The sequence below is a fragment of the Rhea americana genome, unplaced genomic scaffold, assembly GCF_003343005.1.
Source record: "Rhea americana isolate MKP2758 unplaced genomic scaffold, rheAme1 scaffold_70, whole genome shotgun sequence".
Lineage (NCBI taxonomy): Eukaryota > Metazoa > Chordata > Aves > Rheiformes > Rheidae > Rhea > Rhea americana.
In genome coordinates this window covers 1776075-1797862 of record NW_028186868.1, presented here as the reverse complement: position 1 = coordinate 1797862, position 21788 = coordinate 1776075, and the positions used below count along the sequence as shown (strand labels likewise).

The 21788-nt window shown below is 39.3% G+C and overlaps 1 protein-coding gene across 1 annotated transcript; it reads right to left on the bottom strand.

Annotated features, from left to right (window-relative positions):
- Window positions 1-301: 301 nt before the first annotated feature.
- On the bottom strand, window positions 302-21659 carry CAGE1 (cancer antigen 1). The gene is made up of 11 exons (XM_085321685.1): window positions 21275-21659; window positions 20370-20442; window positions 18793-18886; window positions 17324-17811; window positions 16855-17055; window positions 14806-16002; window positions 7501-7611; window positions 3398-3502; window positions 2827-2891; window positions 1350-1418; window positions 302-375 (listed from the first exon to the last, which is right to left on the bottom strand). The coding sequence occupies exons 1-11, from the start codon at window positions 21298-21300 to the stop codon at window positions 351-353; spliced, it is 2454 nt and encodes an 817-aa protein (XP_085177811.1). The 5' UTR covers window positions 21301-21659; the 3' UTR covers window positions 302-350.
- Window positions 21660-21788: the final 129 nt, after the last annotated feature.

The following is a 21788-nucleotide window of genomic DNA, read 5'->3' as shown; positions in this document are numbered from 1 at the left end:
TGTCTTTGGAACTGATTTATTACTTTTGGCCTGGAGGAGATGGAAAATTCATACCGAAGAAAAACGTATTCCATTAAACGAAATGCAAAACATAGGCTAAGATCGAAAAGCCTTCCCAAATCCCATAATCAATGCTCAGTGAAAAATTAAAGGCTAAAACCAGTCCCCGGGCTTTCTCTTGCACAATTAATTAGCAATTTGTCTAYACAGTACAATGAAAAATCAGTGGTGCTGGGTCACAGGCTCTATTTTGCAGTAACTTTTATTTGTTGTTTATACATACGAACTTACTGCCATGCTAGTGGTAAACAGCATCTTGCTTTTGTCGTTCATTTTCCATATTATTTCATTCATTTGATTTTGAACCTCTTTAATCTGCAAATTAAAAACAAAAGCTGCCTTTCTGTAGTTGTCTTAAAATGTATTTTTAACACATTGAAGCTGTTACTGAAATGCTGTTAAGTATTGACTGAAGGTAAAGCATGAGCATGAAAACTGGAAAAATTTGTGACTACTATTATTTCTAGTCAGACAAAATATATCCAGTGGTACAATGCTATTTTTTCTACAAAGGTTATTCATTCTTCTGACTTAATACTATCTGTGGCCAAACATGTTTGACTTAACCGAGTCAGGGTTTTTGGAAAAGCAGCCAAATATTTTTGCCTGGGGGAAGTGCAAGAGAGAGCACTAGCATGCCATAGGAGGTTTTCTATTTAGTCCTCTTTTATGTCTTCTAAGCAGTGACTATGAATATTCATGTTCCTTTTCCATCTGATGTAACTGATCCCAATGTTACTAGTTAACCTTTATGTGTGCTCTTAGTGAGTTTGCATGGGGTGGTGGAAGAGGAAGGTATTAATTAAAATGGTATGCAAAATACTGAGATACATTGACTAGCCTTAGCAAAACACTTGAGTCTCAGACTGCAATACTATAGCTGTGCCTAAAAGCCTATTAGGSTATGGCTCCTTTGCATTAAGTACTCTACTCATATTGAACAATGTATAATCTAAAAGATAAGTCAACAATTAATTGAAGCAAGCTGTAGAGAGATTTTTGCACAGACTACTCTGTGTGTCTGGTCACAGACATAACAAACTTTCTATTTGACATCTCTCATGTTGGATGCTAATTCTAAGAAGAATGGAAGGAACACTGGGAATCCCAAGCAGTATTTCCCTCTGTGTACAAGCATTGTATCCTTGCATTTAAAAAATATTTTCAAGTGAAATTTAYAGCTAGAACTGTTAGGAGAAGGGCCTTCAGTTTCAATAACATATATTCCAAAAAGAGTGAGCATTTTTTAAACTATCTTTTCTGGCCTATGGACTATAACAAATGTTTACCTCAGATTTCCAGTTTTCATTTTGAACTTCTTAAATGATTCTCCCAGATGTGTACTTCTTTTTTCTGAACTATCAGCAAAAGACAGTTTGTGAGAAACAGAAAAGAAAAAAGCAGCTGATAATGTAGATAACCTCTGTCTTTGCTAACAGTGATTGCTTAATCAAAGATAGACTTAAGAATTCRATATCCATTCAGTTAAGAGAGAAATTTTAGCACAATGGCATAAATCTGCCAAATAATCAGGCTAGAACTGCATTAGTAACAATTATTTATTTACATTATGGAATAAAAATTAGCCTCTTATCCTTTGGTGCCAACAAGTTTTCTTTTTCTGCTCTTGATAGGGAGATAAGATTAAAAATCCATTGGCTGAAAGTAATTTGCATGCTTCAAGCTGTATATATTGCGAAACCATCCTCCCAATCAACAACTAAAGTGTTATGAAAGGATTACATCTGAGCAGTCTTGAACTAGGAGCAAAACCTGGAAGCAAAGACAGCTCCCAAGTCCTTTTCCTGTGGCGGTCATAGGTAGCCCAAATACAACCTCAAGAGCAGTCTTTGAGACCACTGTGAGCCAATAAGGAGTAAACTGGACAAATGCTTACTGCACAGCTACCATTCAAGCAACGGCTCCATCCCAATTATCCTTGCAAGCAGAAATTTTGGAGAGTGACAGTACAGAGGCATCTGAATAGGCCCCAAATAAGCTAACATCCAGCAGGGCTTATTAGCATCGCTGCAGTGCTTCATGCATGTTACTGTACTTCTCCAGGATGCAAGCAAGTATGGCAGCACAGTGCTGCACTTGACTTACAGCAGAGGTTTGGGTTAGGCAGAGATCCCTGTGTCATGTTTTACTGTCTAATGTAGACACTCCTGGCTGCTGTGGTGTACCAGCCTCAGCTGTCTATTTCTGCCCTTCTGGCAGSAGCTGGCAGCACCTTTCACAGTAGAGCTGGCAGAACAAAATGTGCCCCTCCTTTGATGACTTCAGTTCATAGCCCAGTGCAAGAACGACTGCCACTTTACTGTTATGTACTTTATATGGAATATGGTAAGGAAGAGTTAAGGCATGGATTGTAAGTTTCTTTTTCCATCTTCCAAAACGATGGTACCTTTTACAGACAACACAGTGAACAGAAGGTTAGCACTAATCCTCTACAGCAAGATTCAACAGAACTGCCATCAGAGTTTGCTGTGTGCTGTCTTGCTCTTGCAAGTTGTCTTATATGAGGACTGTGGCCTGTATTTTTATATTGGTTATGCATATCAGAAAARCAGGACACTTACTCTTTAAGTTTTCTAGTAATAGCTTTCGCTACTAAAAATTTAGGCCGTCTTATAAATTATCATCATTTATTCTTTCTCATTCTGTGATAACAGAAAGTATCAGTCTCTCTTTCACTCACACATATGTTCATGCATACTTCTGCAAAGCAAGGAGTATGATCAATAGCAGTATCAGTCAACCTACTGTGGTATCGGGGAACTTTCAAGCCTTTCATTGGGGCATCCAATAATTTTCTCGTATGATACTACCTTTAAAAACAAAATTAAAAAATGATTAGTTCCTGTATAATTGAAGTATGTACATACAGGTACATGCATATACATATAAATGTACATGTATAAATAATACATATCTTCTGTATGGAGAAAGGAGGCTGCTGGCACCAATCAGCTCCATTGGCTATATCCTACTTGCTGTAAGCAGGTAATTCCACCAGTTTCAGGAGGACTGACATAAGAAGAGCCGTAAAAGGATTTTTATACACACCAAAATCAAGWCAGTGTTATATAGCCTCTCTTTCTATTAGAAAAAATGTGCATCAAATAGAGGCAGGAATTTAGTAGGTTTCTCACCCAAGCATTGACTTTGTCTTATATTTCTCATTTGAGAGGTCAGATGAAAAGCTTATAAAATCTGAAGGTCCCTTACCTCTGTATAATACAATACACTGCTGTATATAGCTATCCAATGTTACTGCTAGTAAGTTTTTAAGTACTGTGCAGCTGTGCACTCTGGGTTTTCAAGGGTTCTGTACCTTCAATGTCATGCTTTTCAAATCTTCATGAAGTTTGTCATTTTCTCCTGTAAGTCTCTTGCATTCTTCCTCTTTTAACTCCAGGTGATTTTTTAGTTTTTCAATCTCAGAAAGCAATAAGAAATTTAAATAAATAATGTGATAAATGTACAATTAGGAAAAACAATCTGTCATCAAGGGAAAGCACAGAGGGTGCTGTGCTAGTACTTGTACAGTACTAGCTTCTGAGAAACCTCAGTGTACTGTAAGTCGTATCATTCACACTACCAGAAAATGTAGGTATTTTTATTTGATTATGTATGTCCAAAGAGTGTATCATTAATCAAACATTATGAGAGAAATAAATGCTTTGTGACTGAAGCTATATGGCACCCAGATATCCCTCTCAAGTTTTTCTGTGTTTTTTGTTTGTTTGTTTCAGTCATGTGTAGTTTCTTCACCTGGCTCTGAAGCTCGTTGTTTTGCTTATGATATTTATCTAATTCTGGTCTGTGCAAATCATACAGTTTTGTACCATTTCCACGTTTCTGATGCCCAGCACCTGAATCCTGTAGATAAATGTGTCATTAATAAAAATGGAATCAAACTCCGTATCAGTCATTAAACTTACCTCTCTTCCTGAAAATATAGTTTTTCTTATTCTAGGATGTAATTAGTGTACTATATACTTACAATATACTTACATACTTCAGTATATTAATGCTAATATCCAAACTACTCAGTCTACTGAAGTCTAACTTGGTTTGCAAGGATTTCATTAGGGTTATTCTTTTTGWCTTGCTTCCTAAGATCAGGATTTTCTGATTTTTTTCATTTGTCAGTCTGGTGTTATACTAATGAAATTTCTTTTAGTATTGTTACACTGGTTTAGAACTGAGGACTAACAGTACAAGAGGCCTTTACTTAATATGTTTTAGTTTGACTAAAAATTCTGTCTTTCATTCAAAATCACTGAATCACGTAACTCATTTTTTTTAGTGTGTGTGAAGTAGAAAGGTAATGAGGTAAATTCCCATTACAGTCCCCTCTCTTCTTGATGCTCATGGAATACAATAATAATATATTCATTATAATTCGAGCTTTGGGAATTCTACCAGTCTTGGTTTGTCTTGTAAGTTATATAACCATAACCAACACCACTGAGGTAGTGACTAGTCTAAGGATCAAGGGTTTGCAATTACTTCCCCGAAGAACCCTTTTTTTTTTGGTGGTCATCAGTTTGGCATCACCATAAAGTCTGRCTATACAGAGTTACACTGAAATTCTAGGGACATGAGAACTGTGATATGGCTCCTTGGTCCCTGAGATAGCATGAGAACCAGTAGTGTTCAAATGTGATCCTGTCATCATCTGTGTGAAGAAGCATTTCACATTGCTTACTCCTGATCTGCCAGAGAAATGAACATCAAGATTACAAACTAAATTCATAGTACTTCTGAATGAAAATCAAATAAATTGGCAAATATGAGAGAACTTGTTTGTGTTAGAGCCTAGGTGACATAGTGGTTTAAGGTACCAGAATTTCATTTTACAAAACTGATACTCATATTTTGAAAGGGTTCAGGAATGAAAATGAATTTGATGGTGTAGTCCTACTAACTGTAGGCCCTGTTCAGAACTGATAGTTTTTTTTCTGGAGGGGCTCAGGGCTTACCCAGACATGGACATTGTTTAGTAGCGGCAAGTTCTGAAGTGAAAATCTGCAAACTATCTCCCCACAGTTCCACAACAGATTTCATATTTTGCTCTCACCTTAGAAGTAAAAATGGGACAAATGTGCAGTGGTAATTTTTTGGTTTTGCTAGAGTTCCAAGATACCTGATGCACACTTTACTTCTGTTGATTGTACTACATTACATTCAGCAGCAAAGTCTGGATGCTGTGAAGAAAACAGCCTTTATACAGATTGCCCTCTCCAGCAAGTCTATATAATAATAGTTGTGATGTGGATGAGGCATTAGCCTATAAAGCAGAAGAGGGAGAAAATGAGGACTCTTCTGTGCTAGGGAAGTTACCTGCTACCTGGCTAATGAGATAGCTAAGTGCTGCCAGCACCCCATAGTACTTCAGTGCAACCATATCATCCTGCTTGGGTCATGTAATATTGCACACTGAAACAAACATAYATTTTATTGACTGTATGTACTCAAGCATTCCTCCAAAAGGAGCTTGAGAAGCTGTCTAGCTAGGAGCTAGAAGCCAGTACTCAACTAGCAAGCTGAGGATGCCTGCACCTCTTGTATTATGTATTTATTACTAGCACATTCCTGCACTTCAGGGCCCTAATCAGCTTCCAAGCTCCGTTTTACAAGCTCTGTATGAACACAGAATAACAAGGAGCAAAAGGAAAAGGGAGMACAGTACATAGTAATGTCTACATTAACAATGGTCAGAACACCCAAACAACCTCAAACCTCTAATTTCTATCATTGTGAATAGTGATGAACTTACCTGAGTAACTTGGTCTTGGAAAGCTTTCATTTCATTAATTAACTCTCTTGTGATTGCTACGCTTTTCATGTACTTCTGTAACTAAACATTTATGTTGATAAAATTTATGAGACTCAACTGTAATTTATATATGCTATGAACACCTTATAAAAACTATCATTTGTAATAACAGAGTTTAAGAACAGACTGTCAATGATAAATCCTGAGTGGGAAATAACGCTTTATATATTATATGCAGAGCATCTTTCTAGTGTGTATTTTATAGCATTCTTTTTGCTGCAGAATCACAACTATCAGATGTAACCAGCTGTTCAGATCTTTGTATCATGGCCTTTAGCTTGTATGTTCAGTTATCTTCAACTAGCTTAGGCTTTTCTCCAATAGATTTTATCCAGCTGGTCCAAGAGATGAGTCTAAGAGGAGGTAAGGGACCTCAGAACTCCTGGCGTGCTAGGGGAAGGTAAAGCCTGTGGAGTAAAGGAGCTATAGATTCAGTCCACATAATTTATCTCTCTTGCCTCTTTGGCTGGCAGTTACCCTTTTGGATACTAGCAAATCTTCCAGGGGAGTTGTAATATTTTGATTGTATTCAACCTCAACACCAGAGACCCACTTCATCCCTTCTTTTGTGAAGTACTTCACTTCTTTGTTAATTTTGTTTGTGCATCTATTCCCCCCCCYTTTTTTTTCAGATAAAACACAAAGTCAAATTAGGGGACATTTTATTACAGTCATGGAGTGGAGCAGGTAAAATTCTATTTGAGGATATCAACAGTTTCAGTTGTGATGTTATCCCTTTTAACACTATGATTGTATCAACACAAGGGCATAACATAATACTCCAAATAAGAAAGTGCTAAAAGCCTATAATAAGGCAGTATGCTTTATGCACTATAATGATACTAAGCTGGGTTCTCAAAGTCAGTCAGCCAGTCAGGCCGTGCAGCATTAACAGAGAGAACAATATGACCATGGTTAAAACCTTTGGAGGATGAAAGAAAGAAAGATCTATAGACACAGACATTCCTTCTGCAGTTCCTTATCTAGCCATGGAGCTCAAACTCTTTACCACAATATTCCTGCCAACAAAATACCTTCTAGTACGCACTATATGATGTTGCACATAAAATGCTGTGTATGCCTGAGGATGTATAACATTAGAATCACTGAAAGCATTTCTTGAATTTGTTCTTGGTTACTATGTAACTGAGTAAACAGTGTAAATAATTTGGCTGGTTTTGGCTAACACTATATTGGAAAACTTCAGGCTTATCTCGACTGATTTAATAGAAGGATGTAATACCTCATGTCATAGGTGAAGGGTGGTTTTTTGCTGAGTCATTTCCAGAGTCTGACCTAGAAATCTGGTAACTAAATCTCAGCAGCCATTATAACAGTAGAAAACTAATAAAATATTACATGCAATGCATTTCACAAGACATAAAATAAAATAATCAATCATTTAAAGAGTAGGCTTCCTTCACTGTGAAGCATGCGGAAGGTGTGATAGAAACACTGTGAATCAGYTACAGCTTTGATAATCAGTCTTGAAAAAGGATCACTGATATCTGTATGTTTTGGGGCTATAGAAACTTTCTTCATCAGCTGCACTGACYCATTTGTATGTTCCTCAGGCATTCAGGAAGACCTACCTTTTTCTCTAAAGTTTTCTTTTTAGAAGTAAGGCTCTTCATTTCTTCTTGCAGTTGAACAATTGCTTCATTCTTCCTGTTATGTTCAATGACAGAAAGATGATCTGTGTCCTAGTGAGTGACGGGAAAAAAAATAACAATGTTTGAACAAAGATCTCAAATTTAGCAAAGAGTTCATCACTGCCTTTYCTTGGTCTTAACTGATGGATAACTCTGGTGTCTTGACCAAATCCAGATATGACAAATGGCAGAGAAAAGTATTAGGAGAAGCTGGAACACTCCAGCCTCCTGAAGATCTCAAGCACATAGGCTACATGATACATTCCACAGGTAATTACCATTGTATAGATATTGCAGAGATCTGCTTTTTGAGTATTAAAATACAGAATATATTACATAACCTAACAGTGAGTTTCCTGAAAACATCTAAGCCTCTATTAAGATGTATTTAGAAATGTTAGTAAGGGAAAAGAATTTAAGAGCAGGCCTGTGCCATTTGTCACATACCATTTCAGGGTTCCCCCCTATAACCAATCCAAGTGAAAAAAAAATTGTATTCTAAGCTTAGACTCTGTAGAATCGATAAATAAAATGTAACTAGTAAGATAACATGTACTCATAATTTGGAATGAAGTAATCAATAAACAACAAAGCCATCTATGGAGGGGCTAAGAGTTGTAATTGAAAAAAAAATGGGCAGGGGGAACCAAAGAGACAATGAACTTCTAGTCATTCCACACTATGCCATCGGAAATGAACAAAGCAGGTCACCAAATCACAGAATAGCTGGAGTTGGACAGCACCACTGGAGAGCATCTGATCTGTCTGTCCCTCCACCCTCTCCCCCCGACTCCTGGTCACACAGGGTCAGCTAGTKCAGGGTGCCCAGGACTGTGTCCGGTCAGGTTTTGAGTATCTCCAAGGATGGAGACTCCACAACTCTCTGGGCAGTATGTTCCAGTATTTAACTACTCTAACAGCAAAGAAGTGTTTTCCTGTGTTCAAGTAGACTCTGGTCAAGTGGAGATCTGTTTCCTTTGCTGGATACCTTGAATTTACTGTTATCAGTAAATTCAAATTTGAACAATACATTCTAGGTCTGAACACTATTTTCTTTCTCTGCTCAGTAAAGGAGCAAAGCTCTTGCAACAARGAAAAAAGTTTCCTTTAATTCTAAGAATCAAGTACATAACTCTTAATTACTCTCCAGTTTTGCAACTGGATGGTCACTCTGTTTTTCATGTTGTTATGAAATGGCTCTGTATCTGTCACAGAGATTTTATCTAAAAATGTAGCATATCAAATCAAGTACAGGCCTAATAAATGAAGTGGTAAAATAACATACCTAACATTTATCATAGACCCAGGAGTGTGATCAAACATTCTGAAACAATGGTAAAATTGAGGGGGGGGAAGCATAATCCCACTGCTATTTGGCTTTAAGAAGTTATGTTTCTCTTAAAATAGTGRGCTAAAACTAGTCTAATATCAGTTTTGAAATATTCCTCCTGTCTCTTCTTCCTTGGGTCTTACCAGCCATGAGATGAGTTTAGTTTGAATGCAGTTTATGTGATCTGGAGAATGAAGAGGAAGGAAGAAGACATATTGGTATCATCATCGGGAGTGGATGATGACTTTTTAAAAGCTGAGATCTTTCAGAAGGATTAGTTGCTGTTCATTTAATACTGCACTCCACTAACTGTAACCATTACCCCAATTTTGCATCCTTTATACTTGATTGACCTGGACACATCTGRAGAAGGTAAGGAAGTTGATGAAAACACAACTGTTCAGAAAGCAGCAGCGATAACCCTTATATTAAAATAAGTATGTTGAGTGTTTCAGAGATAGTGAGTTTGATGAATAGAGAAATGCCTTCGGAATGATTAGCAGTTGCTGAAAGGTTAGCATCCTCCAGCTGATGTTGATCTTGTTACCTYTTTCTAAATGAAAAATGAGAGGACAACAGCATGATAGTAAAGATCAGTGACAGAAGTCTGATATGATGGATAAAAAAATGAGAGGTAGCAAGGTGCTGCATATCTTTCTCATATTCCAAGTGGATTCTTCAATGGCCTCTGAGAAGTGTGAGGTCAGCATGCAGACTCTAAGGTCAACTACGAGTCACCAATCCACTGGCCACTAAATCAGGTCTGSTGCTCAAAGAACTACCCGTAACAACATTTTTTGGTAAGAAATATCAGAAAAAGTGACATAAACTAGGACTGTGATTTATAGTTATTCTCCCTGACCCTGCTCTAAAGCTGCACTGAGGAACACAGTACCCACACTGAACTTTGTGGCTTCTTTTTACATCTTCCACACACGAATTGCAGCAATGGAAGAACGTCTGTTTCATGCTGCTGTATCTAACCAAGAACAGATCTGTTTTTAATATTCTGATTTCACAGGCTGTCTACTAGTGAGAAACTCCTGTGATACGTTTCATTGTTGCTGGGATCTTCAGGACACACCATAGAACTTCGCAGATTCAGGGGAAGATGATTTTACTACACAAAATCCTTTAAAAAGCTGRTTTTACACATACTCACAAACACCAAAACATACGTGTCCAGGTAATCTGGCCCAGATCAGTTGTGTGCAACATAACAGGACAACAGATGCCAGCTGTTGAGTCCTCACTGCATCTCTCAGGTTCGTCTTCATTGACAGTAACAAACTGTTTTTAGACAGATCTCCTATATCCTTAGAAGTCATTAGTTGTTATAGGGTTGTCCTTTACTCAGAATCTTGTATAATACAGCCTCCATACATCTTAGGCCAGATTACTACCTATTGTATTTTTCCTTGTTGGGGGATATATGTTTGAAATACATGCCTGTTATAGCTTGTATTCCTGCTGGGCTAGCTGTAAAGTTCCCAAATGCCTCTATTAGCCCTAAATGCCCTGACCAGTCACATCTGGAATCCCTTCTCACCCTCCTGTGCTCACTGGCCTGTGAGCKCCATTTAAGATCACTCCTGTGCCCTTAGTTCTTGCCTGAGCTATGTTGTAGGTAGACTTGACTGTAGTCCTGTTCCTTGCTGTTCCTGACCTGTTGACTGGATCCTGTTCGCTGGAGCTGACTTGTTTCTGTGCACTTGATAAGCACTGGGACTGTTGGCAGAACCTGTTGCTGTCACCGCCCCTGCTGTACTGCCTTACTTGGCTACTGTTAAGTCTGTGCTGTGGTTGGTGAGGCACTGCCTGTGCTGGGGTCACCCTCAGCTTCTAGCTCATCTTTCCTTGTGCATCAGCCCTGCTTTTGCTGCTCCCTGACAATTATCTTGGGCCTCCTTGAGCTCCAGGCTGAGCACTGTGGGACCTGGCCCCAGGCTGTGTAGGAGCTTGCTCCATGGTTCCATGATAGCTCCTGATTAATTGCTAGATCCTGGCAGAAGACTGTGACTAGCCTACAGAGGTATGTCACACCCCTGCTGGCTTCTGCATCCTAACTGACTTCTGCCTGTAGGGCCCTGAACCTTTTAATAGGGAATGGGTGAAGATATGGGGGTTTATTATCAGATGTGATTAATTATTACTGTCCATTCAACAGGTATTAGCAGCTCAGTGGTAATAACCTGCTGGTTCTCAGGAGCTTCATCCATACTGGATGCCAGTAACAAGTACTGCAGGCATCTATCCTGGGACCTGTCCAGTCTAATATTTTTATCAATGATTTGGAGTAGGCAATGTAATGCCTGTTTACAGTGTTTACAGATGACCCCAAACTGGGAGGGAGAATGGGGAACCAATCAATATGCTTGATGGCTGGTCTACCATCCAGAGAGAGCTAGGCAGCCTGGAGAAATGGGCCAAGCAGAACCTCATGAAATTCATCAAAGACCAATGCAAAGTCCTCCACACGGGAAGGAAGAGTGAGCCTTAGCAACAGTATAGACTGGCAACTAGCTGTGCAGCAGCTCTGCTAAGGACCTGGGGAGTCCCAGTAGAGAGCAAACTGAACATGAAGCAGCAATGTGCCCTCGCAGCACAGAAAGCCAAGAGTGTTCTGAGGTGTATTAACAGCAGCATAGCCAGCAGGTCAAGGGGAATGATCTTCCCTATCCACTCAGTGCTCATTAGACTGCATCTAGTCTTGATTACTTATGAATGTGTTCTTCATTTATCARTATAGGMCATTCTTTTAACCCTTTCTTCTAACTTTTTTCTTCTGGTACTTAGACATTTCCATTCAGATTTCACTCATAGTAACATCAATATTTCTGTTAAATCTCTTAAATTCCTGGCTCACTTAAGGTGTGACACTAAGATCAATGATATTAAAATGTTTTGGGTGCTTCATCTGCTAACTAATTCTTAAAAGATCACTGGGASTATTTCCAGAGACTGCTAATAAGGATGCTGTAACTGCAGTAATTCTGGGCATACTCAAACTGTCTTCAGGAAAGTGGGATGAGATCACTACTTTATTTTTTTTCCCTTTTTTATTTTTTCCCCTAAACTGGCCTCTTGATGGTCACTAAATGGCAACATGTTTTTCTCACTACAAATGTGAACCAATCTTACTGAATGTAAAATTGATTTTCTTTTTTTTCCCCCTCCTTTATCATTCTGAGAGAGAGATCTGAGTATGAGCAGACAGGCAGGAAAAACAAATATTTAGTACCTCTTAAATTTTAAATTCTTGCCCTTTTCCATATGGAGAGAAAATACAGCTGTTTAGAAACAATCCAAAATGACTTCCAATAATTTTTTTTCTTGTAACACAGTAGAAAAAGCATGTCTGACTAAAATCAGAGGAAGCTGGAAGTAAAGATGTGTTTTAAGCTCATGGTTTCAATGTACATCTAAAAACTCCTGTATTTTAAATTCTTGAGAGAATATAGCAAGAGTAAATGCCAGGTGCTGATATTTGAACTGATCTGAAATCAGTGTCTAGGATCTCTGTAGACAGTTTCTGAAAGAACTATTTTGTATTACCTGACACACATGTCCATCTGCCATAGCCAGAATATTGCAAACTTTAGATAACATCTGGGATACTCTCTCCATGTTAAAGGTGCTAAGGCAGTCTTTTCTATTCTGGAGGTTTTTCTGAGGTAAATTAGAAAGCACTGATGATGTCACATCCTAAATGAGAATATCAAAATTTACCTGATTTGAGGAGATCTGCAATTTGTCAACTGAAAATAAAAGTAACAAATAGAACTAATGTTACTAAAGAGAAGACAAATGCAATATAGGATTTCCACTCAATTTCAGTCACTRTTTGGTAAATTAAACCAGATGAACTGAGTATACAAAGAGCATTCTCAGTTTTCATCCCGGTGCACTTATTTCTCAGATTCTGACAGACTCCCATTTAGCCATTGAGATTAGCCTCCCATTTAYTACCATTCTTCTCAAAGCCAGGATCATACCTTTTGTATTTAGAAAGCATCTGGCCCAATATGAGCRTCACTATTTCCATGAGTTAGTGGAATTTTCTGCTTTCAGTGAACATGAAGCTTATACTAATCTCTTACCCCTAGATAAGGTTCTAGATTTATGAGGACACCCTGCTGGTCATTTGAATACAAAAAATAACAATGGTCCAAGGATTCTGCTCTTTCCCACCTCCCTCCTCGGTAAATGCACTATTATGTATATACATCCTTTTCCCTTTCTCTGCTAAGAGGGCTTAGTACCACTGAACTAGAGGCAGCATAACCTAATGAAGAAAGAGCCAATTATACAAAAGCATAACTAGAAACATCCATAAAATTGAAGAAAGAGGTAAGGTGCCAACCAGCTACACCTACAGGAACAATTTAGAATGTATTAACTTTTATATTCCACTCTTTTCATTCCTTTTCCTCTTGAATAAGCTGAAAAAATGATGTTACTGTAACTTTTTATTCCCTCAAATCATAGAATCATAGAATCATAGAATCAGTAAGGTTGGAAGGGACCTCTGGAGATCATCTAGTCCAACCTCCCCGCTCAGCAGGGTCACCTAGAACATGTTAGACAGGGTTGCATCCAGGCAGGCCTTGAAGATCTCCAGAGAAGGAGACTCCACAACCTCTCTGGGCAACCTGTTCCAGTGCTCCATCACTCTCACAGGGAAGAAATTCCCCCTCATATTCAGGCGGAACTTCCTGTGCTTCAATTGCTGCCCATTGCCTCTTGTCCTGTCACAACTGAAAAGAGTTTGTCCCCATCCCCTTGACACCCTCCCTTCTAGATGCTTATACACATTGATAAGGTCCCTCCTCAGTCTTCTCTTYCCCAGGCTGAAGAGGCCCAGCTCTCACAGCTGTTCCTCATAGGGCAGATGCTGCAGCCCTCTGATCATCTTTGTAGCCCTACGCTGGACTCTCTCCAGTAGCTCCATGATAATTTGTGAAGTGTGTGATCACTGCTTGAAATTGGGTGAAATTTATCTTATCTGCATAAGATAAATTTTCACATTCCAGACTCTAGTCCAGTAAAGAACTTAAGAGAATGAACAGTATCTTAACTTTAACGTACTAAAAGGCAAATGCAAGTTTCAGTACTTTCCTAGCTCTCAACTTCTTGGTCAGACCCCCTGACTTGAGTCAGTGTCAAGTTTAGCTTTAGAGGGGAAGGGGAGAAGTGTGTACTTCAGGGCTTATCAAGAGTCTAAGTGCTACTGAGACTAAATGTTTCCTACAATATTTTCTTCTAAGAATGCATTGCACAAAACCTAATATACCAGGAGACAAAACCTCTCACAATATGCCTCCTCTGCTGTACTACTTCCTTCTTTCTTAATCCTCCTCCTCTAATAAAATTTTATGTCTGAGTATCTGAATCATTTTGAAGTGCAGCTGATTCTCAAGAATCAAGCTGCTCAAGATAAAGAGTCAAAATATAAAACTTTCCTCATACATTTCATTGCTTCCAAATAATGTAAAGCTATTTGGACAAGGAAAAAAGCTTACTTTTTGGAGGAGGGAATAGGAGACAATATCTCGTCCTACTTCTGCATGTTAGGCTCTACAGTTATTTCAGGATTTTTAATTACATGTAAACATAACCTCAATGATCAGCCTAGGATTTACGCTTAATTATTTTGTTTTAATGCTTATACAAGATTGTATGTTTGCAAGTTTTCTTTTTTCATGGGCAAAATTAATCCATTGTTACAGAGCTGCATATGTACAGCTGAAGTCCACAGGAAGCGTATAAGTAGGACTTAGTTGGTGATGCACATTTGTATTTCACCCTGGTTTAAAACAGAAAGCACAGTGTCATCAATGCTATATATAACTAGGAACTCTACTTGTTACAGGTTCTTACGATCCTTATAAWGCTGTATCCATCTGAAGTTATACCTTGGCTGTCTGTGATTCTCTGACTTTATCATATTTCTTTTTCCACCTGGCAGTTTCAAGCTGCAGGATGTGGTTTTGTTCTTGGTCTTTAGCACTCTGTTGCTGCAGCTTTTGGTTCTCTATTCTGAACTCATAGATCTGCTGTTGCATTTTCTCCCTTTCAGCTTGTTCATTTTCAAATTCTACTTGCAGAATTTTAAGCTGAGCAGCCAGCTTGTTATATTTGGATCCTGGCTGTTGCCTTTCTGCTAAGCTGCCATCCTTTCCTCCCTGAAATTTTGTTTGCAAGGATAGAAGTCCTTTCTCTGTATTCTGCTTTTCCTTCCTTAGCCCATGCAGGGCTGAAGTGACAGTCTCAGCCTCCTGTTCCAGTTTTTGTTTGAGATGCTGCAGTTCCCTTATCTTTTTCTCTTTCCTGCATATAGTATGGTCCCTCTGCAAGTACTGTCTCCTAGACTTGGTCTTYAATTCTGCCTCATGCTTCTTTTGAAGGAGACAATATGCAGACTTCAGTTCTTCTACCTGCTGCAGAAGAGCTTTTTTTTCAATCCCAACTTCCTCAAGATGTTTGGTGGCATTGGATAAAGCTTCCTGCATGACTACTAGCCAATTCCTAGCCTCATTTTTCTCCTTTGTGACCTTGCCTTTTCCTTCTCTTAGATCTTCAATATCTTTCTTCAGCTTGTTTACAGTTTCTTCAAAATGCCATTGCTGAACAGCTTTTGATTCTAATTCTTTTAAACTGGTCTCCAGAGAAATGGTTTCAGAGTAAGAATCAATTATTTGAGTTGGCTGTTTCTTCTGATTCCGCTTCATTCTCTTAGTCACTTCATTCAGATTGTAATCTCCTTCCCTAAGCAACAGTTTTCCCCTCTCTTTAATCTTCTTCAAAAGCTTATCATCACACTGAAGATCTGTGATTTGGGTTTGTTTTTGCTGGCCTTGCTCTAGCTCCTTGATGACCCCACTGAAGTTTGTAACTTCCTCCTGGAATGGTAGTTTCTCCAAGTTGTACTTGGAATACTGTGTCTTAAACATATTTGAGGATGCTTCATAAGGGCTTAGACAAGGGCTCCCTGTTTTATGAGTGGAGAGGATCACTTTATTGCTTGTGCCTCCTTGCTTATATTCTTCCTTGGGAGCAAGTGATGTCTCAGAATGATGGTGTAAAGATTTCTTATCAGCTTTGGGCACTTCCTATGGGGATAACCACATTCTGACATCAACATTAGAAAAATTAAAACTCACATGGCTTGACAGTCAACTATTCAGGGAAAGCAGAAAAGCACCTGAGGATAAATTTGAATAAGCTTCACTCACACTGTTACAATACTAGCGGAGTTGTGTCACTCTGTTATTACAAAACAAGAGGTGGCACTGTTCAGTCTTTACTCAGGTCTATTTATTCAAACTATTTCTTCATTAGCTTCAGTGGAAATTTTCAGGCTGTGCTAATAAAATGATAAGAAATAAAGAGCCCACCCTCYAGCAGTGCCTACAAGGCCTTGCACCTGTATCAAGATCCAGGGGAGTGAAGTCTAAAGAATGTCGTTGTCCAATTTTGGCCCAAATTGCATTAAGTTCTGACCTTAAAGCAAGAACTAAAGAAAGAAACAAACAAACAAAAAATAGGAAAAAAAAAAGACGACTAACTGTTGGTCAAACCACTTGATTGTAGAAAATGGAGAAAGAGAAATGTTTACATTAAAGCAGTAAGAAAAACATCTTCCAATGTTCTATGTAGCAAAGTATTTACTGAATTTCTAGCAGATTGATAGAAGGGAGATTTTACTCAACAGAAAACAGTGCTGGAAGACAATAAAATCTGCTTGAAGTTCTACTAACTTAGTCTTTTGGATGGAGTGGGAGTGTCAGAATCCTACAGTACCTTGTATAAGAGAGCATTGATTTTTTCTTTTTAATGATTTTGCTAGATAATATAACTTATAACAAAKAGTAGAGTTTTATCAACCATCCTTTTAACTATTTTTCTCACACTACTTGTAACTAAGAAAGATAGAAAACTAAAAATAGGAAAATGTATCTTACAGATTCTGATGGAAACTTTCTGTGAACACGTCCTCTTTTGCTGCACTGGATTACACAGTTCTTGTTAGTTCTTTTCACTTCTCTATTTGACTGCATCAGAGCTGGTTTATACATAAAGTTCTCATACAAAGAATCAGGACAAAAATTATTGTTGCTCTCCCTACAGGTGTTTGAAGGGTCAAGCTGTTGTCCAGTGACTGCCTATGAAAACAGAGTCAGCAGTTGTAAGCTGGATGGGAGCTTCAGTGAAAATGCACTGCCTCTTCCATTCAGAACTCAATTAATTCAAGGTGCAACTCTAATAMCTTCCCTTAATATTCTTAACACTTTTCTTTCATATTATACATCAGGGAGGTATAGCACTCCCTGCTGTACTGCAATACACACATCATTTAAAGAACTACCACTAGCTTTATCAGAGAACAGTATTTTCACCATTTGCCTCTATTCAAGCAACAAGAAATTTTACCATGTCTCCTGTTGGACTGGGAACTTTGCCAGCCAAGTTCAGATTATCCTCTCCAGAAGACAGTTCCTCAGTACTAAAACTTGGATATATCTTGAACAGAGAGCCATGGGTTTGAGTGAGAAAATAAGATACGTCTTTTATGGGGGATTCTTTAATAATACAGTCCAGTAGTGACTCCCCCATTTCCACAAATGGCTTTTCATAAGGAGATGCAAGGGACTTAACTGATAATTGTTCTGAAAGTGAAACTTTTTCTTTCTCAGATTGCCAYAATTCTTTTTTAATGGTGTCTTCTCCCTTTTTGTTTTCTTCTAGCCAGCCCAGTATTCTCGCTTGATGTGATGGCTCTTCTTTGCCTATGGATTCCTTCTCTAGGAAAAACATCATGTCCACATCTGAAGATTCATTCCAACTGGCTACACAGAGAGGTCTGTTGCTTTCATGGCAAGTGTTTCTAAGGCCTCGTGACRTTGTTTTCTGTAAAGAATCTTGAAAATGTGTATAGAATCAAAGAAAATTAAGTTTYTTAGAACTGTATCAAAGAATATTCACGGAAATAACATAATACAACTGTGGAGAGGAATTACTTTGTTTGTAACTTAACACAATGCATGAATCATTTGCCTCTTCAGTATATATCATTCTTTGATCAGGAGCCACTTAGCTAAAACATGATGCAACTACATGAATGCTCACATCAGGATTGAAGTGCTGTATTAATTTCTTTCTCTCCTATGATTGTATGCCTCTTTCATTTAAATGTGTCTCTTCCATTTAAACTGATGTATATATGAAGTTGGAATATAACCTACAGTGCATGAGGTGGAGGAGATCTCACTTTTTACTATGCTGATGTACAAAGAGAATCAAAGTAAAAAAAAAAAAGAAAGAAAAAAGAAAGAACTGTAAAAACAGAGCAGGATTGCTCTTAACGTCCAAGACAGCATGAAGAATTTCTGAAAGTCACATGAACTTACCTTGCTATTGATCTTTATCTTGACACAAGTCATTATAGTTTGAGTGAAGTCGGAGGGCCTGAGCTCAGCTGAAGCCATATCTCAAGAAAAGGCTATCTGCCAAGTGATGGGTGTGTCAGCCTCCCACTGCTATGTGTCTCTGTAATATTACTCTCTGTATTGTGACAGCTTACTCTAATCATAGGCAGGAAAGGACTTGCAACTGGGAAGAAGCTGGGAGGACTCAAGTAGTGGAGAAACATTTCACTCTACATTACACTGGCAGACTAGACAGGGACTGCATTGGTTGCAACAGTTTACTTCCGAAGCTGCACATCAATGAACTCATTGCTGACCTTGTATTTCTTGTCTGTATGATTCCTGTGAACTGCAAAGTACTGCCCTAGCATACTTTGGGGCAAGATATATTAGAAGTCATAATAATCAATCCCTAGTGTATGGTAGTTGAAATCTCTTTTCATGTTTACCACCACCAACAGCAACATACCTTACCTGTCAAATTTTCTAAGACAGGCTCAGGAACGCAGGCTCCTTCACCAAGTTTGCAGTCAGCATTTTTTCCTTCCTTTGGGTTCTGCATTTCATCCTGCAAATATAAAAAAGGAATTGCTAATGGCCTTCTTGATATGCTTTTCCCACAGACTCTAGTTACAGTGCTTTTCAGTTCCCAAGCTTCAGTGTGAACTGCAACGTGCAGTGTATATAATTTTTACATACTTCGTAGACATACAAATGTGAGCAAGCTTTGTAACTCTTAATCTGCAGGAAAGATAATTCAAGGCAGTCATCGGCAGATTAAGGGAGGCAATAGTTTTCAAAGGACTTTCCTGCGTGAGGAGGACCATGGAGCGACAGTGATCAAAGTGCATAGGCAGATAGAGGCCTATATTCACAGACAGTAAGGATGCTATCTGGTAAATGTCACCTCTTTTCATATGCCTTGTCATATGGTAGCTGGCACATGGAACTGTTCTGCTGTCTTCCCCCCTTCACTCCTGCTAACTTGCACAGTGGTCAGTAAGGAGTGGGGAGCCTTAAGCTCCTACTTTCCCTCAATGTGATGCTACAGAGGAATACTAAAAATGTTACCTCTTCATGGAGGTTAAAAAGAGTCAGGGCTAAGGGAAGTATCCTCTACTTTAACTGTCTCATTGAGGTAGAATGACTGTAGGCTGTTTGATTGCTTGCCTCCATCCCTAATCAGCTGATTAGATTTGCCTGATATAGTCTATGTAGATAGCTACATATCTACATCCTGTCTTAATGCATTCTAAATGCTAATACATTTATCCTTGCATCATGTTGTGTGAACACAGGAAATATTGCTATACCCAGATCAGGTGAGGACAAGGCATGCTGGTGGGGCAGTATGGGAAATAACCCAGAATCCYAAGGGTCTTGGTATGTGACAGGGCTACTGACTCAAGTTCTGCCTGCCCCCAAACCACCTCTTGGCTGCATTCATTTCGCAGCTAAATAAAGACTGCATTACATAGCATTGCATTCACTTTAAGAGAAAACGGTTAGCAGTTAGGTCCTTAGGATACAGAATCCTATTTTTGTTCAGTCTGTATAATGCTTAGCACAATGGGGCATGACTGGGATTTCTGGGTAACAAAATATAATCAGAAGTAACAGCTCAATTTGCTTTCATGTAGGATCTATTCAGCTACAGATATCTCAAGAGACATTGCAGGGAACTGATATTTTAACTACTGGATACCATGAGGGCCCTCCTCGCTTTCTTCTTTGGCTGAAGTCACCAGTGTCCAAGCAGCCTGGTGTTACGTCTTATGCAGTTAGGCCTTGYAGGTTTGTCTATGCTAAACACAGTTCTTTGGAAAGCACATGTGCTTGTAGCTGTGTCAGCAGACTGACACTGTTCTGTAGTGAGCAGTGATGTATTTTTCTCTGCCTTACCACCTGACACTCTCTTACAGAGAAAGAGTATCTGACACAATATTCCCTCTTTTATGAAAAAGAAGGAGAAAGGGATTTTCAGTTTCAGATGCCCTAGAATCAGAGGCTTAAATGAAGATAGTGCTGAAGTAAAGCTCTTGTGTACACACCTCCAGAATGTCAGAAATGGTTGTGTTACTTTCCATATTCAGGGACTCTTGATGGTTTGACTTTAGAGAAGCACTGCAGATAGAAATGACATAGATTAATTCTCCTTAGCACAAGTATCTTCTTCTTACTGCTTTTTGCAACAACTGTAGATTTTTTAACAGCCTTTACATTTAACACTTAGATCATGGAAAATCATGGAAAAACATTACAAAAAAGACTGTTTTTTTTAGATTTTATCATTACACACCAGAAAATAAAAAGTACAGTGCTGATTTTTTATCTTAAACCTATTTTATATTGATATATAAATGGCGATTGCAGTTTGTTCAGTGTAATAGGCATTATGGTTAATTAGATGCTTCCAGTGAAGATGGAAAACTTGGAATTCGTTTGGCTTCAACTGAAGTTTTATATTAATAAAGATTTGATTGTAATGTTTCAGAGTATATTTCATCTCAAAGGATAAAAATGCTAAATAATGTCTTACAAAAGCAACCATGAATCTATGGCCTTAACAGAAGAAAACGGTCATTTCTGACACAGGAAAATCAAGTTGAAGGTGCAGTATTATTAAAGATCTCTGTATCACTGGTAAATAAATTGAATAGTTGCCATGAATTCCACCACAGAAAACCCATGCTTGTCTGTTTTCTCCTTGTAGTGCCTGTGAGAGCTACATGGTGTGTCACTGAATTCAGTGAGTGCAGGATTTAAACCCTGATTCTCAGGCTGCTCTTCCCCTTCATTCCACACTGACTGTTCGAGGCTGGAGCAAAACTCAAAATAACCGAGATCTCATGAATCTTCTGGACTGATTATTAGCAGAAAATCACCATAACCATGTGCGTACGGAAGAGAGGCACAGACAGAAAGCAAGAAGGTTCCATTTATAATTCACATATACCCGTTAGAGATGTATCTTGAAGACATGATCAGYCCGTAAAAGCTGAGAAAATCCTTCTGCTCTGCAAAACACAAAAGCCAACCTGCGATCCCACTGAGGCTCCAGAGGGTCCGTGCTCCCTCGCGGAAGACCCCACAGCCCGCCCCCACGCGGCCCCCCKCCCCGGGCCCGCCGTGGCGGTGCCGGCCGTTACGCCCCGCGCGGCCCCCAAACTGCCGCCGCGCGCCCCCGAGGCTCGGCGGCCGCGCCYCAGCGACGCCACGCCGCGCTAGTGGCGTTTGACAGCCCTTGTGACGTCAGGCGTTCGTAGCCAATCCCGTCGCCGGAACGAAAGGGGCCGTCAYAGAACGAGAACGCACTACCGCGCCCGCCAGCTGGCGGGAAGAAGCGGCCACCCCCTGAGTGCCCCCACCTGCCTCGATACACCTACTAGCCCCACCCCCGCCGCGGCGCGGGCGCGCTCGTGCTTTTGGTCCCACTGCCCGTGCCGTAGGGGGCGGCTCGGGCAGTGGGA